The following is a 24,127-nucleotide window of genomic DNA, read 5'->3' as shown; positions in this document are numbered from 1 at the left end:
CGCAGCACCATAGCCACCTTCTGGTGGTTTTGCTCTCAATGGCCAAAGTGGTCCCCTGCCTTCTTCTTACAAAGCAACTGGATAGAATAATGCCTACATATTTTCACTTTAAGTAGCATGGGACTAGACCCTTCCTTTTGGTTTCAGTGAAATACACTCGTACCTTCGATCCCAAACGCCTTGGTACTCGGACGTTTTGGCTCCCTAACGCCACAAAGCTAGAAGTGACTGTTCTGGTTTGTGAACATTCTTTGGAACCCAAATGTCCGACGGGGCTCCCACGGCTTTCAGAAGCCACACTTTGGTTCCTGAATGTTTTGGACTTCTGGAACGGATTCCGTTTGACTTCCAAGGTCGAACGTGTATTAAAAACCTGGAAATGTGCCCCAGACACTTCCCTGAGCCTCGGGGCTGTAGGATGCGCCTTGGAAAATCTCAGAAGCCAGAATTGGACTTGTTGTGGATCAAGTGGGTGGGCAATCTTCACTAGTGCCCCACAACATCCCTTGCTTTCCTCATCCCCCACCAACACTAGTGGAAACAGGATAAAGTATGTAACAACAAAAGAGAGAGGGAGAATTCTGCCTATTGGCTTCATTGACCTAACTCACACAGATTGGAGAATTCATATATATTTTTTGCTTGAGAAATTAGGGAGCAGGGTCTGTGAGGGGCATAGTCTGGGGAGGCAGAATGGCATAGGGAAGAATCCCGAGAGGCTAGCTTGCCCCCCCCCCTCCTGGGTTTTGGAGGATTCAGATACAGTTGTACCTTGGTTTTTGAACAGCTTAGTTCTCGAACCTTTTGCCTCCTGAACGCTGCAAAGTGACTGTTCCAGTTTGCGAACTATTTTTGGAAGCCAAACATCTGACGGGGCTTCCGCGGCTTCTTATTGGCTGCAAGATATTCCTGCAGCCAATCAGAAGCCGTGATTTGGATTCCGTTCGGCTTCCGAGGTATGGCTGTATATACATGCTATTTTCCTTTGAAGGCATATTTCTCAGTTGTCCTCACCACTTTTGGCCTTCCCTCCTTCTCCGTTTCATTTGGGCGTTGACGCCTTCTTCCTTCTTCCCTTCCACAGGTTCAATAAACACCTGGATCGCGGCTTCAACTCCTGCTCACGGACCGATCTCTACTTTGTCCCACTGGATGGCTCCAAGCTGGCTAAGAAGCGGGCAGATCTTGTGGAGAAGGTGCGCAGGGAGGCTGAGCAGAAGGCCCGGGAGGAGAAGGAGCGTGAAAGGGAGCGAGAGCGAGAGAAGGAGAGGGAGAGGGAGAAAGAACGGGAGCTGGAAAGAAGTGTGGTAAGTACTGGTTCTGGAGCCCCAGTTTCCCAGTTCAAAGAGTAGGGAACTGCCAGGTTTCCACCAGTGATGAGGAGAGCCAATGTTGGACAGAACAATGGTGTAGTCAACATGGTGGTCTGGTGCCAAATCTGACGAATTAATGGCCGGACTTGGGACAAGGCCTTTTCAGTTATGCCAGTAACTGTCATGGACCGGTTGGACACTGAGGAATGGTGGGAGAAATCAGCTGGGAACCTCCCAAACAGAGAAGGCTCAGAGTCCGGAGATTGGTGGTGGGACAACGATGAGTGGTCAGAGGAAGAAGGTGGGGAAGAGGAGGTGGAAGCTGAAGTGGTCACAGGGCTTAGTGAGCGGGAAGAGTCTGTGACAGAGAGAAGTCCAGAATTGGAGGCAGAAGCTGATACAGTATTGTATTCCATACGATTCATGCTGTACAGTGGTACCTCGGGTTACATACACTTCAGGTTACATACGCTTCAGGTTACAGACTCCGCTAACCCAGAAATAGTACCTTGGGTTAAGAACATTGCTTCAGGATGAGAACAGAAATCACGCAGTGGTGGTGCGGCGGCAGCGAGAGGCCCCATTATCTAAAGTGGTGCTTCAGGTTAAGAACAGTTTCAGGTTAAGAACGGACCTCTGGAACGAATTAAGTTCTTAACCTGAGGTACCACTGTATTTGTGATGTTCCATTATGTTATTTTTATCTGTTGTTTGTAAGCCGCTTTAGGGTTTATTTGACTAAAAAGTGGCATAGAAACATAATCAATTGAACACGCCTCTCTCTGGTCTTTTGCAGAAGGTGGCGCAAGAAGGCCGCGCGGTGGAGTGCGCCTCCCTGGGGCCCGTCCCTCACCGCCCGTCGTTTGAGCAAGGCAGCGCCGTTGCCACTGTCCCCCCCTACCTGGGCCCCGACACGCCGGCGCTCCGCACCCTCAGCGAGTACGCGCGGCCCCACGTCATGTCCCCCAGCAACCGCAACCACCCCTTCTACGTCCCGCTGGGCGCGGTGGACCCCGGACTGCTGGGCTACAACGTGCCGGCCATCTACAGCAGCGACCCGGCCACCCGGGAGAGGGAGCTGCGAGAGCGTGAGGCCCGCGAGCGAGATCTCCGGGACCGCGACCTGCGCGAGCGCCTCAAGCCCGGCTTCGAGGTGAAGCCCGCCGAGTTGGAGCAGCTCCACGCCGTGCCCAGCGCCACCATGGATCCTTTCCCGCGGCACGGGGGGCTGGCTCTGCAGGCCGGACCGGGCCTGCACCCCGCTTTCCCTTTCCACCCGGGGCTGGGCCACCTGGAGAGGGAGCGGCTAGCGCTGGCGGCCGGCCCTGCCCTGCGGCCCGACATGTCCTACGCCGAGCGACTGGCGGCTGAGCGGCAGCATGCTGAAAGGGTGGCCGCCCTGAGCAACGACCCCTTGGCCCGGCTGCAGATGCTCAACGTGACTCCCCATCACCACCAGCACTCCCACATCCACTCCCATCTCCATCTCCACCAGCAGGACGCCATCCACGCAGGTGAGGAGCGGGGCCTCTCTCTCCAACTTGCCTTGGCATCACTTTTAAGTACGGTCCTTAATCAGAATAATTACATTATTTCTAGGCTATGCATCTGACTGGGTTGCCCCAGCCACTCTGGGTGGCTCCCAACAAAATATTAAATGAAATATTAAACATTGAATAAACAAAATATTGAAAGCACAGGCCCCTAGCGATATCCAGGACCTTCACAGTGGTATAGCAAGAAAAACAACATGGATGATGGTTTGGGGCACATTTCCAGGTTTTTCATATTTCATTGAAACAAAAAGGGAAGTCTCTAGTCCCATGCTACTTAAAGTGAAAATTGTTGTTGTTGTTTAGTCGTTTAGTTGTGTCCGACTCTTCGTGACCCCCTGGACCAGAGCAGGCCAGGCCCTCCTGTCTTCCACTGCCTCCCGCAGTTTGGTCAAACTCATGCTGGTAGCTTCGAGAACACTGTCCAACCATCTCGTCCTCTGTCGTCCCCTTCTCCTTGTGCCCTCCATCTTTCCTAACATCAGGGTCTTTTCCAGGGAGTCTTCTCTTCTCATGAGGTGGCCAAAGTCTTGGAGCTTCAGCTTCAGGATCTGTCCTTCCAGTGAGCACTCAGGGCTGATTTCCTTCAGAATGGAGAGGATTGATCTTCTTGCAGTCCATGGGACTCTCAAGAGTCTCCTTCAGCACCATAATTCAAATATGTAGACATTATTATTTCTAGTTGCTTTGTAAGACAATTTGGGCAGCTCCCAACAAATAAAAGCATAATAAAACATCAAACATTAAAAACTTTCCTGAACAGGGTTGCCTTCAGATGTCTTCTGAAAGTCAAGTAGTTGTTTATCTGTTTGATATCTGAGGGGAGGGCATTCCACAGGGAGGGTGCCACTTCTGAGAAGGCCCTCTGCCTGGTTCCCCATAACTTCACTTATTGCAGTCAGTTCGAGCCCCACGTGAGAACCCCCACCTTCTGTCTGAAAGGTACAACCCAAACATGGGTTTGGCGCCTCACCTAGAAGTTAAGCTTCAAGGAACTGTGCTGTCCTTTATAGCCTGGAAGTGCCGATTAATTAATTAATAGTCTGTGTATTTTCAGCCTGTTACAGGCTTTGACTGCAAGTTGAAAGACGAACTCTTGAGACTCTGCTTCCCTCTTTCTTATCTGTGGACTTTTTCTGCAATCCAAATTTTGCAGAGAAATGCTGGATTCTGCCACTTGAATACTGTTATTCAAATCAAGCAAACGCCCACCCAAAATTGTTGCTTATTTTGCAAATTTCATTCTGCTTTTGCTGGTTAGGGAGGGAAAATGAACTCTGAAGTACTAAAGTCTCTGGACATAACCTCTGGACATTTTATTCAGTCAGTCTTTGGGGGCTCTTTGTATTCCTATCTTTGCATGTGTAAAAGCTAGAATCTTGTTGAGATTCTCAGGGATCTGGTTACATGAATCAGGCCCCTTCATGAGAGGAAGAGGAGTGGTATGAGTGTTAATGTGAGCAATGACGTCCAGCACCTAGTATCATCTCAGCTGCAAATTCTCTCTGTAGCTGTAGATATTATGTTGTGAACTGCCCCGAGATCTATGGGATGAAGGACGGTAAACAAATTTAATAAATAATAATGTCAGAGCTGGCTCCGGGTCCCAGCTCACCAAGGACCAACGCTAGCCGGTAGTACAGTATCAAAGTCTTTATTGAAGAATAGTCTCCATTTACCAATCTCAGCGTCCCAGCTCTACGTCTGAGCTTTAGACCGGCGAAGCTCTATCTGGATCTCCGCCCCCTGTGCACCAGCTTAAAACTCTAATCTTACTCCACCTCCTCCTTCTCTCTCTCTTCCTCTGGGTCTTACTACCCCCCGGGGTCTCTTCCCTCCTGGACTCTTCTGACGCAGAGCTGGACCCCTCTGACTCCTCCCCCTCTCTTCGGCGGGCTTTAGGACCTGGCTCCTTACTCGGGCTGCCCACCTTGCCGCCCTCCTGTACATTTGAACTTGGCGCGCGCGCGCGTTTTACTTTCCGGATGACCGCTTCCTCGCTCCCTGACGAGGGTGTGGCCACTCCTGCTTCACGCTCTCCCTCTGCCTGCGCGCTCCCTGATCCCGATGCCTTGGACTCCTCCCCCCTACTGCACTCTGGGGGGGAAGCTGGTCCGGATTTCCAGCTGTTACTCTCTGAGTCCCCTCTGGCCCCCTCTTCCCGAGGTGTCCCCCTTGCCCTGACCATGGGGGCCCCTTTCTGTGAATCCTCCGAGTCACTGGAGAGACTCAGAGACCTCGGACTACTGTCGCCGCTGACATTTCCTTCCGACTCCTCCCCCTCGCTCTCCGTTTCTTCCCTCTCCTGTGACTCTGCTCCTGAACCCCTGACATCCATCCCCCCCTCGAAGCCCCCCCTTCCCCCCTCCCCTTCCTCCGGCGGGGGTGCTGGGTGCTCCGTCGTTGTGGGGGTGAATGGTGGATACAGTTCGTCCCCCGTGACGTGCATCCAGTTAGAGAAATCCGGCTCGTCCTCCATGTCTTCGCCGACCTCGTTCTCCTCTGCTTCCATCTCCGTGCCGCCATGCTCGAACCCAACCTCCTCCCCCATCACGTCCATGTCCCTCTCACCCTCGTTCCCCTCTGGGTCCGTTCCCTGCCAAGGGCCCCTCAGCCACCTCTCCTCTCCTCGATTGTCCCACCAAAACGAGCGGTCTGAGGCAAACCCCGAGGGCGAGCCCTCCGGTGAACGTGTTTCTAATGCTGGTTCTTCGTCCGATGTGAATCCCTGGAACGTGCTGGTAGAAAGCGTGGGTGTGAAAAGCCAGTCGTCGAAATACTCGGCTGGCATGGGCCTGTGTGGGAACAAGGCATGAAACTCCTCTTTGAGGAGAGGCTCGTCCAGGGCATAGTCCGGCACCCAACTGTTGGCGCTGGCCGGGGTACCTTCCCTTGCGAGAAAATATTCTACTCCCTCCTCCCCCCATCTCGAGTCCAAAATCTCTGTGACCTGGTTGATGGGTTCTCTTCTTGGCGACTCCCTCCTTGGGGGGGCCTCCCTATACGGGTCTGGTGCCGTGCCCTGCGCCTGAAATCGGTGAGGTGCTTTGTAGGGCGTGAGCACCGACCTATGGAACACTGGGTGCATTCTGGATCCCTCCGGAAGTGTCAACCGGAAGGCCACCGGATTGATCTGTGCCTCAACTAGGTAAGGTCCTAGCTGCTTATGTCCGAGTTTCTTCTTAGCTAAAGATCTGGTCGGCACTGCGTGGGCCGCTAACCACACCCAGTCTCCCACCTGTATGTCTTCACCAACCCTCCTGTGCTTGTCAGCCTGCAGTTTGTATGCGTGCTTTGCAAGCTCTAATTGCCTCCTAAGCTGATCGTGGACTTCCTGCAATTCCGCCGCCAAGACTTCCGCTGCCTGTGGCTCCCCCTCCCCCAGTTTCTCTAATCCCGGGAAGGTTCTGGGATGCCTCCCGTTGTTGGCGAAGAACGGCGTCACCCCTGTGGACACGTGCTTCGTGTTGTTGTAAGCGAACTCAGCGAGTGGCAGGTAGTCCACCCATGTCGTCGGCTGTTGATTTGCATAGCATCTCAGGTACTGCTGCATGATGGCGTTGACGCGCTCCGCTTGTCCGTTGGTCTGCGGGTGTCTCGCCGACGCTAGGTTGATCTTGACGTTCAGGAAACCCATCAGCTTCTGCCAGAAGCTCGAAATGAACTGGCGCCCCCTGTCGGACAAGATAGACCGTGGCAGTCCGTGCACCCTGAAGACGTGGTCTATGAACAGTTTGGCGGTCTGTTCTGCCGTGGCCACCTTCGCGCACGGAATGAAGTGGGCCATTTTAGTGAACATGTCCACCACCACTAGCACTGCCGTTTTACCCCTCGAGCTGGGTAAATCCGTGACAAAGTCCAGTGCCACCCTCTCCCACGGTTCGCTCGGGGTCTGCAGCGGTTCGAGCAGTCCTGCCGGAGGTTTGTGCACTGACTTGGCCCTTTGGCAAGTGTCGCACCTCGAGACGTACTCCGCGACTTCCCCCCTCATCTTGGGCCACCAGAAATCTCTGGCAACGAGTTCCGCCGTCTTCTCCTTGCCGAAGTGCCCGGCGGTTGGCGCGTCGTGCAACTGCTGCAGTACTTTCGCGCGGAGCTCATCTCCCGGTACATAGAGTGCTCCTCTGCGGATGAGCAATCCGTCCCTTATTTGGAACTCGTCGTTTTTCACCGTGCCCTTGCGCACCTCCTCCATCTTGGCTAGAGCGAAGGAGTCCTCCTGCAGTGCTCGACGGACCGCTTCCAGGTCCACGGTTGCGGAAGCGCACGCCCACGCTTTCTGGGCGAAAATGTGCTTGGCCGCTGCTGGCGCCGCTTCTTCGAGGTATTGCGGCTTTCTGGACAGTGCATCTGCCATGATGTTGTTGTCGCCTGGGATGTATTCTATCCTGAAGTCGAAATCCGCAAAGAACTCCGCCCATCTGATGTGCCGCTGGTTCAGGAACCTTGCCGTGCGCCAGTACTCCAAGTTCTTATGATCCGTGCGAACCTGCACAGTGTGTTTGGCCCCGATGAGGAAGTGCCGCCACGCCTTGAATGCTGCATGAATGGCCAGCAACTCCCTGTCCCAGATGGTGTAGTTCTGCTCTGACTTGCTGAGCTTCCTAGAGTAGAAGGCACACGGTCTCCAGTCCCCATGCGGGTCCTCCTGCAACAGTACGGCGCCCACGGCTCTGTCTGAGGCGTCCGTCTCAACCCTCAGCGGTTTGCTGGGATTCACATGCAGTAGCTGCCCTTCGGACGAGAAGAGACGCTTGAGGTTCTGGAAGGACTGCTCCGCTTGCTCCGTCCAGATGAACTTCTTCTTCTTGGAGCTGAGCGTGTCGGTAATGGCCGCTGTCTGCATCGCGAACCCCTTGATGAATTTGCGGTAAAAGTTGGCGAACCCCACAAACCGCTGGACCTCCTTCCGATTGCGCGGGCTCTTCCAATCCAACACCGCGCGAACCTTGGCGCTGTCCATGGCGAGCCCCTTGTCCGACAGCTTGTAGCCCAGGAAATCCACCTCCTTCCTGTCGAACTGGCACTTCTCCAGCTTTGCGTACAGCCGATGCTCCTGCAGTCGCTGCAGAACCTCCTTGACGTCCCCCTCGTGGGTCTCCTCAGATTCTGAGAATATCAGGATGTCGTCCAAGAAGCAGACGCATTTCTTGTAGAGAAGACCCGCCAGGACGTGATGCATGAACGCTTGAAAACAGTGGGCGCCATTTTGTAAACCGAAGGGCATAACTCTATATTCATATGTGCCCAGGGGCGTGAACATGGCAGTCTTCCACTCGTCCCCCTCCCGTATGCGGATCAGGTTGTACGCCCCTCTCAGATCCAACTTTGTAAAAACGCGTCCTTTCCTCACCGTTGCAAGCAGGTTGTGCTGGTCCCGGGGGTAAGGTACCTTGGGTGTAGCAAAGTCCACACGAAGAGGGGCAAGGTCCGAGGCAGAGTGCCGGGCGGTGAACAGGAACGCTGGAACAGGAGGCTGTGCAGGGAACAGGAACACCGGATGGTCGGGAACAGGAGGCCGAGCAGGGAACAGGAGTACCGGATAGTCACGAGCAGGGAACACGAACGCAGGAAGGTCCGAAGCCAACAACGACGTTGCTCCCGCAACCTGGGGCCGGGCTGACTGGGCTTTTATCCTCTTCTAAGGCCGGGGGCGGTCCCGGCCCCCAGGAGCCCCGCCTCCTCTGGCCTTAAGGCGAGCACTCCTCCTGGGGGCAACCAGTTCCCTTCGCCTCTCTGCTCTAAACCTCTGCAGATCAGGAGAGGCCGAAGGGTTACTGGGCCCTGGAGGAGGCTCACCTGTGGCCACTGAGTCGTCAAGCCTCTCTGGGGCCAGAAGGGCTTCACCTGGGGCCAGCTCCTGATGCACTGCCACAGGTGCAGGCTCTTCAGCATCTAGGCCTGGCCCCAGTTCAGCCGGCCCTGGAGGCGGGGACTCCTGTGCAGGCCGGGATTCCTCTGTTTCATCCTCTGAATCGGAATCCCAGGCCATCACACCATCCCCCCTCCCAGGCCCCCCCCTCAACCGAGGGTCCGGACCCGGCTTGCCGGGGTACGTCGCATGGAACTCTCGGAGGCAGGCAGGTGCGTGGACGTTGGCCGCTGGTTCCCAGGAACGGTCCTCCGGTCCGTACCCCTTCCAGTCAATGAGATACTGCAGCTTCCCCCTGCGGTATCGGGAGTCCAGGATGCGTTCCACCTCGTACTCAGGCTCTCCCCGAACCAACACTGGCTGCGGTCGGGGACGGTTCGGGTGGAACTCGTCGGGTGGGGCCACCGGACTCAAAAGGGACCTGTGGAAGACCGGGTGAACCTTCAGGGTTGCGGGTAACCGGAGACGAAATGCCACAGGAGAGACTTGGTCTACGATAGGGAACGGGCCGGTGAAGCGGGCGTCCAACTTCCGCGAAGGTCGAGAGGGGTGGAGGTGGCGAGTGGAGAGCCAAACCAGGTCACCGACGCGAAGTTCCGGCCCCACCTGGCGGTGGCGGTCGGCCTGGGCCTTGTACGCTTCCTTGGCCTGGTGCAGTTGCTCCACCAAAAGCTGTTGCTGGGACTGGAGCTCTTGAAGCCACTCCGTCACCGCCGGGACTGCGGATGTCGGCAGCACCTCTGGAAACAGCCGTGGATGATAACCATAACTGGCCTGGAACGGGGTCTGCTGGGTGGACGCATTCACCGCGTTATTGTAGGCGAACTCCGCCAATGCCAGGTGGTCGACCCAGTCATCCTGCTGGTAGCTGCAGTAACACCGGAGGTACTGCTCCAGCACCGCGTTCGCCCGTTCCGTCTGGCCATCGGTCTGTGGGTGGTAGGCTGACGAGAGGCAGACCTCCGTCCCGAGGGTCCGGTGTAGTGCTTGCCAGAACCGGGATGTGAACTGAACGCCCCGGTCGGACACCACGCGCTCAGGTAGGCCATGCAGGCGGAAGACATGCTGAAGGTACAGCTGAGCAGTTTCCTTGGCTGTGGGTACAGATGGACAGGGAGCGCAGTGCACCATCTTGGTGAAATGGTCGGAGAAAACCAGAAGGCAGGTACAGCCACGAGACGAGGGTAAGTCCACTACAAAGTCCAACGAAACCGTGTGCCAAGGGTGCGGTGGAACTGGCAATGGCTGAAGTAGGCCGGGGGGTCGCCCGGTAGGTCCCTTGGCGCGCCGGCAGACATCACAACCAGCAACGTAGCGAGCCACGTCAGCCTTCAGGCGGGGCCACCAAAACTCTCGACTGACCAGATGGGTGGTCCGATACCGTCCAAAGTGCCCCGCTGCTGGGGCATCATGGGCCATCCGGAGAACCTCCAGCCGTAGTGGCCCTGGCGGGATGTACAAACGACCGTGGTGCAGCAGAAGGCCCTGATGCAGGACCAGCCCCGGATACTGTGGGCTGGACCCTTCAGCCAGCTCCCGGAGTCGTTCCTGGGCCCAAGCGTCGACCCGCTGCTGTTCCCGCACCCGAACCTGCAGTGGCTGCGCCTCCTGGGTGGCCAGGAATGCAGCCGGAGGTAGGATCGTGGTGGGTTCTGCTTGCTGTACCGTGTCTGCGTTGTCGTCAGGTTTCCGGGACAGGGCATCCGCCTTCTGATTCTGAGAGCTAGGGATGTAGCGGATCCGGAACTGGAACCGGGAAAAGAACAACGCCCACCGGATCTGTCTTTGGTTCAGCTTGCGGGTGGTCTGGAGGTACTCCAGGTTCCGGTGGTCGGTTCTCACCTCCACCGGATGTCGTGCCCCCTCAAGATGGTGGCGCCAGACCTCAAAGGCTACCTTGATGGCCAGTAGTTCCCGCTCCCACACAGTATAGTTACGCTCCGCTGGTAGGAGCTGGCGGGAATAGAAGGCACAGGGTAAGAGTGGCGCTTCAGGACCAATCTGTTGAGACAAGACGGCACCGAGAGCCGTACTGGAAGCGTCGGTCTCCACCACAAAGGGTCGAGAGGGGTCAGGATGTTGTAAGATTGGTGCCCTCTGGAAACAGGCCTTCAACCCCTGAAACGCCTCCTCTGCCTCCTTGTCCCAGGAAAACGGCGTCTTTGGGCGCAGTAGCCGGGTCAACGGGGTGGTGCGATGAGCATAATCAGCGATGAAGGTCCGGTAGTAATTGGCGAACCCCAGGAAACGCTGGAGGTCCTTGCGGTTCCGGGGTGCCGCCCATTCTTGAACCGCTGTCACCTTCCCCGGGTCCATTTGCACCCCATCTGGAGAGAGCCGGTGACCAAGGAAGTCCACAGTCCGCTGATGGAACTCGCACTTGCTGAGCTTTGCGTACAAACGGTGCTCACGCAAGCGCTGCAGCACGGTCCGGACATGTCCCTCATGGCGAGCCGGGTCACGGGAGTAAATCAGTATGTCATCCAAATACACCACCACGTACTTGTCTAACAGGTCCTGAAACACGTGGTTGATGTAGCGTTGAAACACAGCAGGCGCGTTGCACAAACCGAAAGGCATAACCAAATATTCGAACTGCCCGTACCGGGTCCCAAACGCTGTCTTCCACTCATCCCCGGCTCGGATCCGAATCAAGTTGTAGGCCCCCCGGAGGTCCAGCTTGGTGAACACCTGTGCCCCTTGCACCCGCTCCAGCAGCTCCGAGATAAGGGGCAAGGGGTACCGGTCTGGGACGGTAATTTTGTTCAGGGCTCGGTAATCATGGCAAGGGCGGAGTTCCCCACATTTCTTCTTAACAAAAAGCACCGGCGCCGCGGTGGGCGAGGTGGAAGGCCTAATGAACCCACGCTCCAGGTTCTTGCGCAAGAAGTCCTGCAAAGCCTCGCGCTCTGGCTCTGTTAGGGAATATAAGCGACTCACTGGTAAAGGCGCTCCGGGTTGGAGGTCTATGCCGCAGTCAAAAGGCCGATGCGGCGGCAGCTGGTCTGCCCCCCGTTCCTCGAACACGTCCTGGTAGTCCTGGTACACGGCTGGGAGCGTGGGTGCTGCCTCCTCTGAGGGCGCGGCCGCCAGCGTTCCGGATTGAGCATGGGAACATGGGTCTGGGAAGTGCACGGTCCGTTTGACCCAGTCAATCTGAACGTTGTGGGCCTCCAGCCAGTCCATCCCGAGCACCAGGGGGAAGCGGGGCATAGAGGCAATGTCCAAAGTTCGCAACTCCCGGTGCTGCTGGAGACACAGGACCAGAGGCTGGGTCTCCTGAGTAACGGCACCTGAACGCAGAAGTCGTCCGTCAATCGCTTCCACCTGGACCGGTACTGGCTTGTTCCGAAGTGGCACCTGATAATGGGCGGCAAAAGCAGCGTCCATATAGGAGCGGGTTGCCCCTGAATCTACCAAAGCATGGGTGAGGATCCAGGGCCCACCTGGAGGGTATAAACGTACCGAAACCATAAGATGTTGCAAGTCCATTGGTGCGGGCCCATTCTGTACGGTTTGGGACCCCCGGTAGCTAGGGCCATCAGCTACTGGGGTTGGCGGTTTCCCTGCGGCTGGCGTTTCTCAGGGCAGGACCGAGCGAAGTGTCCACTTCCGCCACAGTAAAGACAGAGATTTCCATCCCGACGCCGCGCCTTCTCTGCGGGGGAAAGGCGTGGCCGCACTGCCCCGAGCTGCATAGGCTCCTCCGTTAAATCAGTTGTGACCGTGGGGCTGCCGGAAAAAGCTGGTGCCGTGAACTGGAAGTGTCGGCGACCCCGGGCCTGACGACGATCCTCCAACCGGTCGCCTATTTGTAGACTCCGTTGAATGAGAGTGTCCAGCGTGGTGGGGCGTTCCATTGTGGCCAACTGGTCCAGTACCTCGTCCGAAAGCCCTTCGAGATACTGGTCCCGCAGTGCCGAGTCATTCCAGGTCAAGTCCTGTGCCAACAGCCGGAACTCCGTGGTATATGTGGCCACCGTGGACTTGCCCTGTTTCAAATGCCGAATCGCCCGGTTGGCTTGACTCTCTTTCTGGGGGTTGCCGAACGCGGCCTCCAAACGATTGCAAAACCCCGTATAGTCTGCCAGCAAGGGGGAGTCTTGCCTGAGTAGCGGCAACGCCCACTTGGCCGCCTGGTCCTTTAACAAGCTAATCAAAAAGTGCACCTTGGTACGGTCGTCAGGAAAGTTCCGGGCTCGCCCCTGAATATACAGTTTGGCCTGGGCCAGGAACATGGGAAAGCTGGCCGGGGCTCCATCAAATTTCTCAGGCAAAGCCACTGGGTACTTGCCCGGAGCCGGGGCGTCGGCCCCAGAAGCCGGTAGGGCTTCCAAGCGTTGCTGAAGTGCCTCAACCGCGTCACTGAGCTGCTGCACGGTGTGAGACAAGGCCTGGTTCTCCTGGGCCAAAGCCACCAGTGCAGCCGCCTGTTCAGCCATGGCCTCTAGCTCTTCCCGAACGCACCCCGACGAAGGGGGAGTGCGGGAGGTGGCGGGAGCAAACTGTGCTGGTCCCGGGGGTAAGGTACCTTGGGTGTAGCAAAGTCCACACGAAGAGGGGCAAGGTCCGAGGCAGAGTGCCGGGCGGTGAACAGGAACGCTGGAACAGGAGGCTGTGCAGGGAACAGGAACACCGGATGGTCGGGAACAGGAGGCCGAGCAGGGAACAGGAGTACCGGATAGTCACGAGCAGGGAACACGAACGCAGGAAGGTCCGAAGCCAACAACGACGTTGCTCCCGCAACCTGGGGCCGGGCTGACTGGGCTTTTATCCTCTTCTAAGGCCGGGGGCGGTCCCGGCCCCCAGGAGCCCCGCCTCCTCTGGCCTTAAGGCGAGCACTCCTCCTGGGGGCAACCAGTTCCCTTCGCCTCTCTGCTCTAAACCTCTGCAGATCAGGAGAGGCCGAAGGGTTACTGGGCCCTGGAGGAGGCTCACCTGTGGCCACTGAGTCGTCAAGCCTCTCTGGGGCCAGAAGGGCTTCACCTGGGGCCAGCTCCTGATGCACTGCCACAGGTGCAGGCTCTTCAGCATCTAGGCCTGGCCCCAGTTCAGCCGGCCCTGGAGGCGGGGACTCCTGTGCAGGCCGGGATTCCTCTGTTTCATCCTCTGAATCGGAATCCCAGGCCATCACACAGGTCATCTATTTTGGGCATTGGAAAGGCTGTGGGCTTGGTCTTTGAATTTAAGAGCCTGAAATCCACTACAAGCCTTTTTTGGGGCGTGTCCTTTTTCTTCACAAAGAATACAGGACTGCCCCCTGCTGCTTTCGACTCCCGGATGAAACCGCGCTTTAAGTTGAGGTCTATGAACTCCTTGAGCTCCTGCAGCTCGTCTTCAGACATGGAATACAGTTTCCCGGCTGGCAGCGTCGCCCCTGGCAGGAGGTCAATCTGGCAGTCATAGGGCCTGTGGGGAGGCAGCTTGTCTGCTTCCTTCTCGCAGAAAACCTCCAAAAACGCTGCGTACTTGCGTGGCACTGCTTGCAGCGTGCTCAATTGTAGCTGCGTGTCTTCCCCTCCTTCTTCTTGGCTACGAAGAATGCAATGTTCCGCGCAATAGGAGGAACCGAAGGTCAATTGGCGTTGGTACCACGCCAATGCTGGACTGTGCCTGTGCAGCCAACTCATGCCCAAGACTACCGGCGTGCCTGACAGTTTGGTGACGTTGAAGCTGATGACCTCTTGGTGATTTCCAATCCGCATCACCATTGGTTGCGTTTGTTGCACCACTTGCCCCCCTAGCAAGTCCCTGCCATCCACTGTGACAACCTTCAGGGGCAGTGTGGCTGGCAGCAGTGGTATATTGTGCTGCTGAATAAAATCCAGTCCTATAAAGTCGGCGTTGCTGCCGGAGTCAATGGTGATCGGCACTTCCAGAGTGCTTCCGTTGGGCAGTTGGAGAGACGCTGTAAGCTGCACCACTGGTTTGGGTGGGAGGGGGTCTGTGGGCTGCAAAATCCCTGGGGATTGTTTCATTGATTTGTCTGGCTGGACCCCAGTACCTCTTCCTCCAGCCAGACTCTGTCGTTTCCCTGCTGCGTTGCTTCTGTCACTGTTGCTGATGCTGCAGTGTGCTTGTGGAGCCTCTGGGGACACTCTTTCGCCATGTGTTGAGCACTGTCGCAGATGTAGCACTTCCTGTTCCCTCTAGGAGGCTTCGTCTTGACTGCTCCCGGCGTCAGGGCTCTGGTAGCTGACTGAGCCCTGGCACCTCCGAGCTCCATCGGTTCCTCTCCCCCTCCCTGCGAGGGCGTGGACTGCGCACGCGCTGCTTCTTTGGGATAGAAGGGAGGTGCTCTGGCTGGTGCCCTTCCCCAACGTCCTTCTTCTCTGTTGCAAGGACGTTCCTCCAGATGCACCCCGATCTCCAGAGCCCTCTGGACCACTTCCTGGGTGCTCCTTGGCCTCTCCCCCCTTCCAATCTCGGCTTTTACTTCTGTATTCAAGCCCTCCCAAAAGAGATCTCTCACTGGCGCAGAAGCTTTGTCCCATCCCAGTGCATGAACCAGTGCGAAGAAACGCGTATGGTACTGACGCACGCTGGCTTTGCCTTGCTTAAGTCCATGTATGTCTCTCCTGGCAATATCAACGTCTATCTTTGATAAAAAACACGAGTCCATAGCTTTAATGAAAGCCTTCGCGTCTTGGAGCGCCGGATCATTGTCCCTCCATAAATTTCTCAGCCACGTTTTGGCTTCACCATGCAAATGGGATAGGATAAACCCCACTTTCTCTCTTTCATCTCTAAAGTCTTTGTCAAGCAGATCCAGCGCAAACAACAGGTCTGCTCTAAAGTTGGGGTACTGCTGTAAACTCCCGTCAAAATGGGATACAAGGCTGCCTCCCCTCTTTCCCAATCCAATGCCCTCTGCTTTGGATCCAGGTGGCCCCTGTTTGGAAATCACGTCCAATCTTACTTGGAGATCCCGGTAGGCGCTACTCATTTCCTCCTCTCTTTTTCTGGATGCAATTACCTCCGTGCTGAGTCGTGTCACAGCTTCTTGCAGGGCGGATATCTGCTCTTCCGTCGTCATCTTGCCTGAGTTCTGTGAGCTCTTGAAACACCCCTCCTCTGCCCTCGCTGCGTCAACTCACGTGGCGAGGTTCTTGGTGCCAAAACTTTAAGAATGGAGATAGAGCTTACTGTCAGAGCTGGCTCCGGGTCCCAGCTCACCAAGGACCAACGCTAGCCGGTAGTACAGTATCAAAGTCTTTATTGAAGAATAGTCTCCATTTACCAATCTCAGCGTCCCAGCTCTACGTCTGAGCTTTAGACCGGCGAAGCTCTATCTGGATCTCCGCCCCCTGTGCACCAGCTTAAAACTCTAATCTTACTCCACCTCCTCCTTCTCTCTCTCTTCCTCTGGGTCTTACTACCCCCCGGGGTCTCTTCCCTCCTGGACTCTTCTGACGCAGAGCTGGACCCCTCTGACTCCTCCCCCTCTCTTCGGCGGGCTTTAGGACCTGGCTCCTTACTCGGGCTGCCCACCTTGCCGCCCTCCTGTACATTTGAACTTGGCGCGCGCGCGCGTTTTACTTTCCGGATGACCGCTTCCTCGCTCCCTGACGAGGGTGTGGCCACTCCTGCTTCACGCTCTCCCTCTGCCTGCGCGCTCCCTGATCCCGATGCCTTGGACTCCTCCCCCCTACTGCACTCTGGGGGGGAAGCTGGTCCGGATTTCCAGCTGTTACTCTCTGAGTCCCCTCTGGCCCCCTCTTCCCGAGGTGTCCCCCTTGCCCTGACCATGGGGGCCCCTTTCTGTGAATCCTCCGAGTCACTGGAGAGACTCAGAGACCTCGGACTACTGTCGCCGCTGACATTTCCTTCCGACTCCTCCCCCTCGCTCTCCGTTTCTTCCCTCTCCTGTGACTCTGCTCCTGAACCCCTGACAAATAATAATAATAATAATAATAATAATAATAATAATAATAATAATAGCTGTTTTTCTCAGTGGATCCAATACCCATCTGCAATGTGTGGGTAATACTTGTCTACCTTACAAGGGTATTACAAAGATTACTGAAAAAATGGCACATAAATGCTAACATACAATTTAGCCTGAATGCAAAAAAAATCAGGAACAAATAGTATTTGAATTTACAGTCGTATCTCGGAAGTCGAACGCCTTGTGACTCGAACGTTTAGGCTCTCGAACGCCGAAAACCCGGAAGTGAGTGTTCCGGTTTGCAAACGTTTTTGGGAACCCAAACGTCCAATGTGGCTTTTGGAACTTCCTGCAGCCATTCGGAAGCCACACCTTGGTTTCTGAACGCTTTGGAAGTCGAACGGACTTCTGGAACGGATTCCGTTCGACTTCCAAGGTAGGACTGTATTACATATTACACAGAGCCTTTTTTTCCTGCTGTTGCTCTCTATATCCTATGTCACAAGCTAACTGTTTACAATCTCCATTTCCTCAGCTTCCGCCTCCGTTCACCCTCTTATCGATCCACTGGCTTCTGGGTCACATCTCACCCGGATACCCTACCCAGCTGGTACCATCCCTAATCCGCTCCTTCCTCACCCACTGCATGAAAATGAGGTGCTGCGCCACCAGCTTTTTGGTAAGATCTCTGTCAGGGATGGGGGAGTGCAGCATAGAGGCAACGGCAGGGGCAAGGTTTGGGGGCAGGGAAGAGAACTGACAGAACGAAAGCGGGAGTGTGAGAAAATGGACTGAGTGTGGCAGAGAGCATAGGCACATGCGTGGAACTGCAGAACAACTGTGAATCAAAAGTGAGGATCTGATTAGGGAGGAAGGGAAGATCTCTTGGATGTGGGATAATAGACTCTGGGGGTCTGGTCTTCACAGAAATATGTGCCCTTTCACACCTTCTTCTACTCTGGGTCCTTCTCTTGCCCTTTTATTTATGGAAATAAGACAGGGCAGGCAGCATTTTCTCTCTCTAACCAATGGCTTGCCGAGAATATAAATCTGCTCCCGGCTTACAGGGTTGCAGCCAATGAGTGCCAAGGCGCTGTGCCAATCGACAAGCACGCGGGAGATTATTTTTAATTACATTAGAATGTGTTTTGTTACTGTTATTTGATAAAGGGAAGAATCTTCAGCTTGCAGGATCTTGGGTCAGACAGGTGGAAACTGAAGGAGACCCACTGTGGATTTCAGCTGGGGCATTGCTTCAGCTCTGTGAGGCAAAAGCGCAGAGCAAGGGCCGGGTGGCTCATGGGCAGAGCAACTGCTTGGCATGCAGAAGGCACTAGGTACAACACGCAGCATTTCTACGGAGGGGTGTGGGAGAGGCTGCTGTCTGAAAGCTTTGGAGAGCTGCTGCCCGATGCAAAGGAAGGTGGCAGGCAGCTTGCCTTAGGTAGGTATACAGAAGAGGGAATGAGAGCAGGCACACCTTTTCTCAGCCCTCCGTGGCAAGCTGCCTCTGCTGCTGAAATTCTGCCTGAAATTCTGAGAGCCAGTGTGGTGTAGTGGTTAAGAGCGGTAGTCTCGTAATCTGGTGAACCAGGTTCACGTCTCCACTCCTCCACATGCAGCCGCTGGGTGACCTTGGGCCAGTCACACTTCTCTGAAGTCTCTCAGCCCCACTCACCTCACAGAGTGTTTGTTGTGGGGGAGGAAGGGAAAGGAGAATGTTGGCCGCTTTGAGACTCCTTCGGGTAGTGATAAAGGTAAAGGTAAAGGTAAAGGGACCCCTGACCATTAGGTCCAGTCGTGACCGACTCTGGGGTTGCGGCGCTCATCTCGCTTTATTGGCTGAGGGAGCCGGCGTACAGCTTCCGGGTTATGTGGCCAGCAGGACCAAGCCGCTTCTGGCGAACCAGAGCAGTGCACGGAAACGCCGTTTACCTTCCCACTGGAGCGGTACCTATTTATCTACTTGCACTTGGACGTGCTTTCGAACTGCTAGGTTGGCAGATGGTAGTGATAAAGTGGGATATCACATCCAAACTCTTCTTCTTCTTTTGTGCCGCTGTTAAAGGCAAAGAACCCATGAGGTACGCCATGATCACCCCAAAATGTGACTTGTCCTTGTTTTGTTCTGTGGCTCCAGCTGCCCCCTACAGAGACCTGCCAGGCTCTCTCTCGGCTCCGATGTCAGCAGCGCATCAGCTCCAAGCCATGCATGCACAGTCAGCAGAGCTCCAGCGCCTGGCCCTGGAACAGCAGCAGTGGCTGCACGCTCACCACCCTCTGCACGGAGTGCCGCTCCCCACGCAGGAGGATTACTACAGGTGAGTGGCTTCTTTGCGCGGGGAGGGGGGTGGGAACAAGTGTGGTTTTGTGCTAGCATGAAGGGACCAGCAGGAATCCCAAGAACAGAATGGTTAAGAAGCTACCTGCTCCCAGACACAACAGCTTCCAATCTTCTCCTTAATATAGGTTTCCAAAGTGTGTTTCAGTGTTTTGAAAGTCCTTCCTGTTGCCACAGGGCCCTAGTGATATTGAGGACGTTTACAGTGGAATAAGAATAAGAATAATATGCCACTGCAGACAGCTTCCAACAAGTACTGGCCTCGGTCCAGTATATCTGAAGGAGCGTCTCCACCCCCATCGTTCTGCCCAGACACTGAGGTCCAGCACTGAGGGCCATCTGGCGGTTCCCTCACTGCCAAGTTACAGGGAAACAGGCAGGGGGCCTTCTCGGTAGTGGCACCCTTCCTGTGGAACGCCCTCCCTTCAGATGTCAAAGAGAACAACAACTACTAGACTTTTAGAAGACATCTGAAGGCAGCCCTGTTTAGGGAAGCTTTTAATGTTTGATTCATTACTGTATTTTAATATTTTGTTGAAAGCCACCCAGAGTGGCTGGGGAAGCCCAGCCAGATGGGCAGGGTATGTATGTATGTATGTATGTATGTATGTATGTATGTATGTATAAATAAATAAATAAATAATTTAGAAGCATAATAATAAATAATCAAACATTAAAAACTTCCCTATACAGGGCTTCCTTCAGATGTCTTCTAAGAGTCAGGTAGTTGTTTATTCCCTTGACATCTGATGGAAGGGCCGTTCCACAGGGCAGGCGCCACTACCAAGAAGGCCCTCTGCCTGGTTCCCTGTAACTTCCCATCTTGCAGTGAGGGAACCACCAGAAGGCCCTCGGAGCTGGACCTCTGGGCCTGGGCTGGACGATGGAGTGGAAACGCTCCTTCAGGTATGCAGGGCCAAGGCCGTTTAGGACTTTTAAAGGTCAGCCCCAACCCTTTGAATTGTGCTCGGAAACGTACTGGGAGCCAATGTGGATCTTTTAGGACCGGTGTTATATGGTCCCGGCGGCCACTCCCAGTCACCAGTCTGGCTTCCGCAATCTGGACTAGTTTCTGGGTCACCTTCAAAGGTAGCCCCACGTAGAGTGCATTGCACTAGTCCATGCGGGAGATAACCACAGCATGTACCACTCTGGCAGGACAGTGTGCGGGCACGTAGGGTGTCAGCCGGCGTACCAGATGGAGCTGGTAGACAGCTGCCCTGGACACAGAAGAAGGCTGCTAATGGAAAGCAACAAGATTGCCTTGAAATGAGCAAAATAAAAGGTGCACATTTGTGGTGTTTTGTTCACTCTTTCTTCTCTGTTTCTCCCCTCCCCCTTGCTCTTCTCCCCAGTCACCTGAAAAAAGAAAGCGACAAGCCCCTCTAAGCAGATCCCGTTCCCCATGGCGACGTCATTGACACTCTTGGTGCTGCTGCTGCTGCTTCTGAGAGAGAGAGGAAGAGAGGAAGATTTGCCAACCAAACCCTGGAAGCTGCACAGTGACACAACTTCTAATGTCGTTTAATGGGAGAGGGACGAAAGCAGGCTGACCCCTGGCGGGAGGGGGGGTGGCGAAAGGGGAAGGACAAGTAGGGCGCCAAACACCAGTCAAGGATTCCGAACCTGTGGCTAAATGTGCCCTTGTATCCTGTAAGCAAAGGTATATAAACCATCGTGCATCTATTTTTCTGCCCTCCCCACCCCACCCCCTGCAATCCTCCGGCAATTGCGGCCAGTCAGCAGGAACTTCAAAAGGCATGGTGGGAGTCTCCAAAAGCCCCCTTCCTCCATGCCTTGACGCAGGAGAGAGTCCAGAAGACTCGCGGGACGTTTCAAGAAGGCATGGCCAAGTTCTTGCTCAGCCCCCCGAGAGACGGGGGCCGAGCCGAGAGGTGCAAAGCGCCACAGGACTGTTCCAAGAGGGCAGCTGCCTTTTTTCTTCGTATCCATGCCTAGAGGGAAGGAGCAATGGCGAGCTGTGGGACTGTTTGAAGGATGGCAACTGGCCTTTCCCCTCCCATCTCGTGGGGGTGAGGAGGGCGGAGGTGGATGCAGCCGAGTGACGAGAAAAGCACACTTGGGACTTTCCACGATGGCAGCTGCCCCTTTCCCCCTCCACCCCCTTCCAATTGATGTACTTTTAACTCATGCACATTCTGTTAGACGTGGCGGTTTTGCGTAGCAATTTGTGGTTCCTTGATCTCCCCGTGTGTGTGTCTAATCTCACGGTTGTATATCTTGATCTGTCCTCATATATATTTACATAAGAACATTAAAAGATGCCCAACTATGGGAGGAGAATCTCCCTACACACCCAATTTCCCCCACACACATTCTAATAATTTTTATATTAAGGGCGCTCTTAAAAGCGTGGGGCAGGGGTTGGGGAAGGGGAGAGAAAGAAACTAGCAAAGCAACAACAACAAAAAAGAAGCATACTGGAAACTGTTCTGCTTTGTTCGTTTTCTGCACGCCCCGCGGGGGCTATTATTACCAAGAGGATAAGATTTTTGAAACCACATCCCCTGCTATTTTGTTGCAAAGTGTGGAAGTGGAACAGGACACTGCCGGAAACAGGATCTGTTGCTCTGGATTAGAGTGGGGTGGTGTTGTTATTCTGAAGCTCTCCTTTCTCCAGAGCTCTGCAGTTCAGTGTCTCCTGACGTGTGCTTGGGCAAGTGGCTGGATGAACCCAGTTCCTCCTTGCAAACTACCACCACGGAATCTTTAGTTATGTGTTCATACTGCTCTTCCAGTAGCAAGCAGAATGTTGGTTTGTGCTTGCATTAGTGGAATCCCCAGCGTCAGGTTTGGGAGGTTTAGATAGAGGACGTTTTTTCCGCTGCTCTCGCTTCACTTTACATCCCTGGTGATAGAGATCAACTACTGAAAAGACTGGGTTCACCAGGCATACCTTCTGTGCAGTGGAAGAATGCACCAGTGCATATACTCGTGTAAAATAACGTGATGGACCAACAGGTGCAATTTATTTCTTTTTCTAGGGCTGAAATGCATAAACCGTTCTCACCCACAGCACCCTTACTTGCACAAGGATTTATGCACGTGGAAGGAGGGAGTACACAATGCCCACTTTCAACTTTAATACGGAAAAACCTGCCAGTTTAAAAACTTCTGAGTAATATTCAGCTAACTTAATTGCAGCTCATCCACACTCTTGCTTGGCCGTGTTTGGATCGGATTGTGCACCGATTAATTCCCGTGGGTCCAAGAGTTTCCTTTACTGTTCCACGGCTCTGCCTTGCAAAAATCCGATCTTGCCCACTGAAGTGAAGCAAGACCTCTCTTTGGATTGTCCACGCATCTGATAAGATCCGATTCAGTGAGTGAGATCGGATTTTTGCAAGGCACACTCATAGAGCATCGAGAATAGCTATCGGGCGTGGGGAAATTTATTGGTACACAATACAATAAAAATGTGGGTTTTGCAAAAGTGTGAGTGAGCCCTTAGAGTAGATCCATTGAATTAATTAACATGATAAAAAGTTAAGTGGATCTTGTCTGAGTAAAAGATGCATTTGACCTAATCTCATCTCTTACTTGGAAAATCGGCAGCTCATAGCTGAGTGTGTGACGCATCATGCTACAATGTGCATAAAAAGCAAGTTACAAAGCTTATCAAATGCCAAATCAACAAGTGTCTTAATTTTAGCCCCCTGTGAGCTTGGCCCTCCTCTTACTCCCCTCCCACCTACCCACTTGGTGGGTGGCAAGAATGGATGTTTCAACAGCAGCACTCTTCATAGCGAGCAGATGTTCATTGGGGAGATGTGTGGGCACATGGCACAGACAAGGACATTAGGTACACCAGCAACAGCCAAAATAACCAGCTGCCTGCTGGCTTCCACCCCAAAAAGTGGACCAAACAACTTTCAGTGTGGTTTGTGGGGGAACTTCTGAGTAAGAACAAGAGGCTGTCTTAAGAGCCAGGCCTCCACCCAAAGGGTTCATCCGCACATCTTTTTCCACATCTTCTGCGTGTCTCTCTGCTTTCTAGGCACGGGTTGGAGAGGCTTTTCAACCCACTGCTCACCACTGAATTGGAACAAACATCAATTCACAGAAAACCCAATCAATGTCTGTTACGATTCAGCCATAAATGGTTGGTTTTTCTGGGGGAAATGGAAAGGCTCTTGAACAAGTAGAGGGTGCTTTCACAGCCTTGCAAGACACCTTGCTTCCTTTTCGTAGGCTAAAAGCCACAGAATTGTAGAGTTGGAAGGGACCACAAGGATCATCTAACCTGTGGGTCCCCAGATGTTGTTGGACTACAACTCCCATCATCCCTGAGCTCTGGCCTTAGGGGTGATGGGAGTTGTAGTCCAACAACATCTGGGGACCCACAGGTTGAGAACTGCTGATTCTAGTCTGACCCGCTGCAATGAAGGATCCCCACCCCAAGTAGGACTTGAACCCACGACCCTGAAATTAAGAGCCTCATGCTCTACCAACTGAGCTATCCCAGGAACTCCAACCTAAGTGGTGAAAGGTAGTGTAGATACTGCACTGTGATGCACACTAGCACCATAGCTCTTGCATTTATGGTTGTTTCAGATGCAGGGCATCAAACTTGGAGCAACCGTTCAAAAACCTCCAGTGAAACCCTAAGGATTTAGCTATTCCATTTTTCTGTGGCACCCCATTTTGAAGAAGCCCTGTGGCTTTAAAAACCATCTCTCTTCCGCTTTGAAATTCCAAACCTTTGAAATTCCGAACCTATATTCCAGCTCCTAGGATCCGTCAACTGGCAGGGGAGTGGGCCTTAAGTCACTGTGTCCAGCGGAAGCCATTACTTTTAGCATATGAGCTCTACGGTGCCCAAAGCTTCATTTTCAAGGGTAAATCTAAATTCTGCAGAAAACGCGGTTGCTTTTCCCACCACTGTTGACGCTTTGCGTTGCGCCGCAAGCAGGGATTACTGGTCACTGTCGCCTAAACCGTATTCTGTTCTCGGTGGACAAACGTCAAGCGATTTCTTTTTGTTGCTCCGAGTGATTCCTGCTTTCTGCTGCAGCTGGGGAGAGCCACCCTAAATCTCATGAAACTGCAGATTACAAAAGCCGTTATGTGTTCTTTCATTGCATTTCCTTTCCTTCATATCCATAGAATAGGAAGAGAGGCAGGATTAAGCTTTCAAAC

General features: G+C 54.2%; 1 protein-coding gene across 2 annotated transcripts in view; it reads left to right on the top strand.

Moving 5' to 3' along the window:
• The window catches only part of ATN1 (atrophin 1), a 41,091-nt gene extending 19,803 nt beyond the window's left edge, over positions 1–21,288 (top strand). For both annotated transcript variants that reach the window (XM_083419531.1, XM_083419532.1), the window contains exons 6-10: positions 1,085–1,307; positions 2,110–2,827; positions 17,162–17,305; positions 18,767–18,947; positions 20,323–21,288. In XM_083419531.1, the coding sequence (XP_083275657.1) occupies positions 1,085–1,307; positions 2,110–2,827; positions 17,162–17,305; positions 18,767–18,947; positions 20,323–20,356 (1,300 nt within the window). In that variant the 3' untranslated portion in view covers positions 20,357–21,288. The remainder of the gene's footprint in view (positions 1–1,084; positions 1,308–2,109; positions 2,828–17,161; positions 17,306–18,766; positions 18,948–20,322) is intronic.
• Positions 21,289–24,127: the final 2,839 nt, after the last annotated feature.

The sequence above is a fragment of the Podarcis tiliguerta genome, assembly GCF_965153285.1.
Source record: "Podarcis tiliguerta genome assembly, chromosome: 17".
In the NCBI taxonomy this organism is placed as follows: Eukaryota; Metazoa; Chordata; class Lepidosauria; order Squamata; family Lacertidae; genus Podarcis; species Podarcis tiliguerta.
This window is presented reverse-complemented; position numbering and strand designations above follow the sequence as displayed.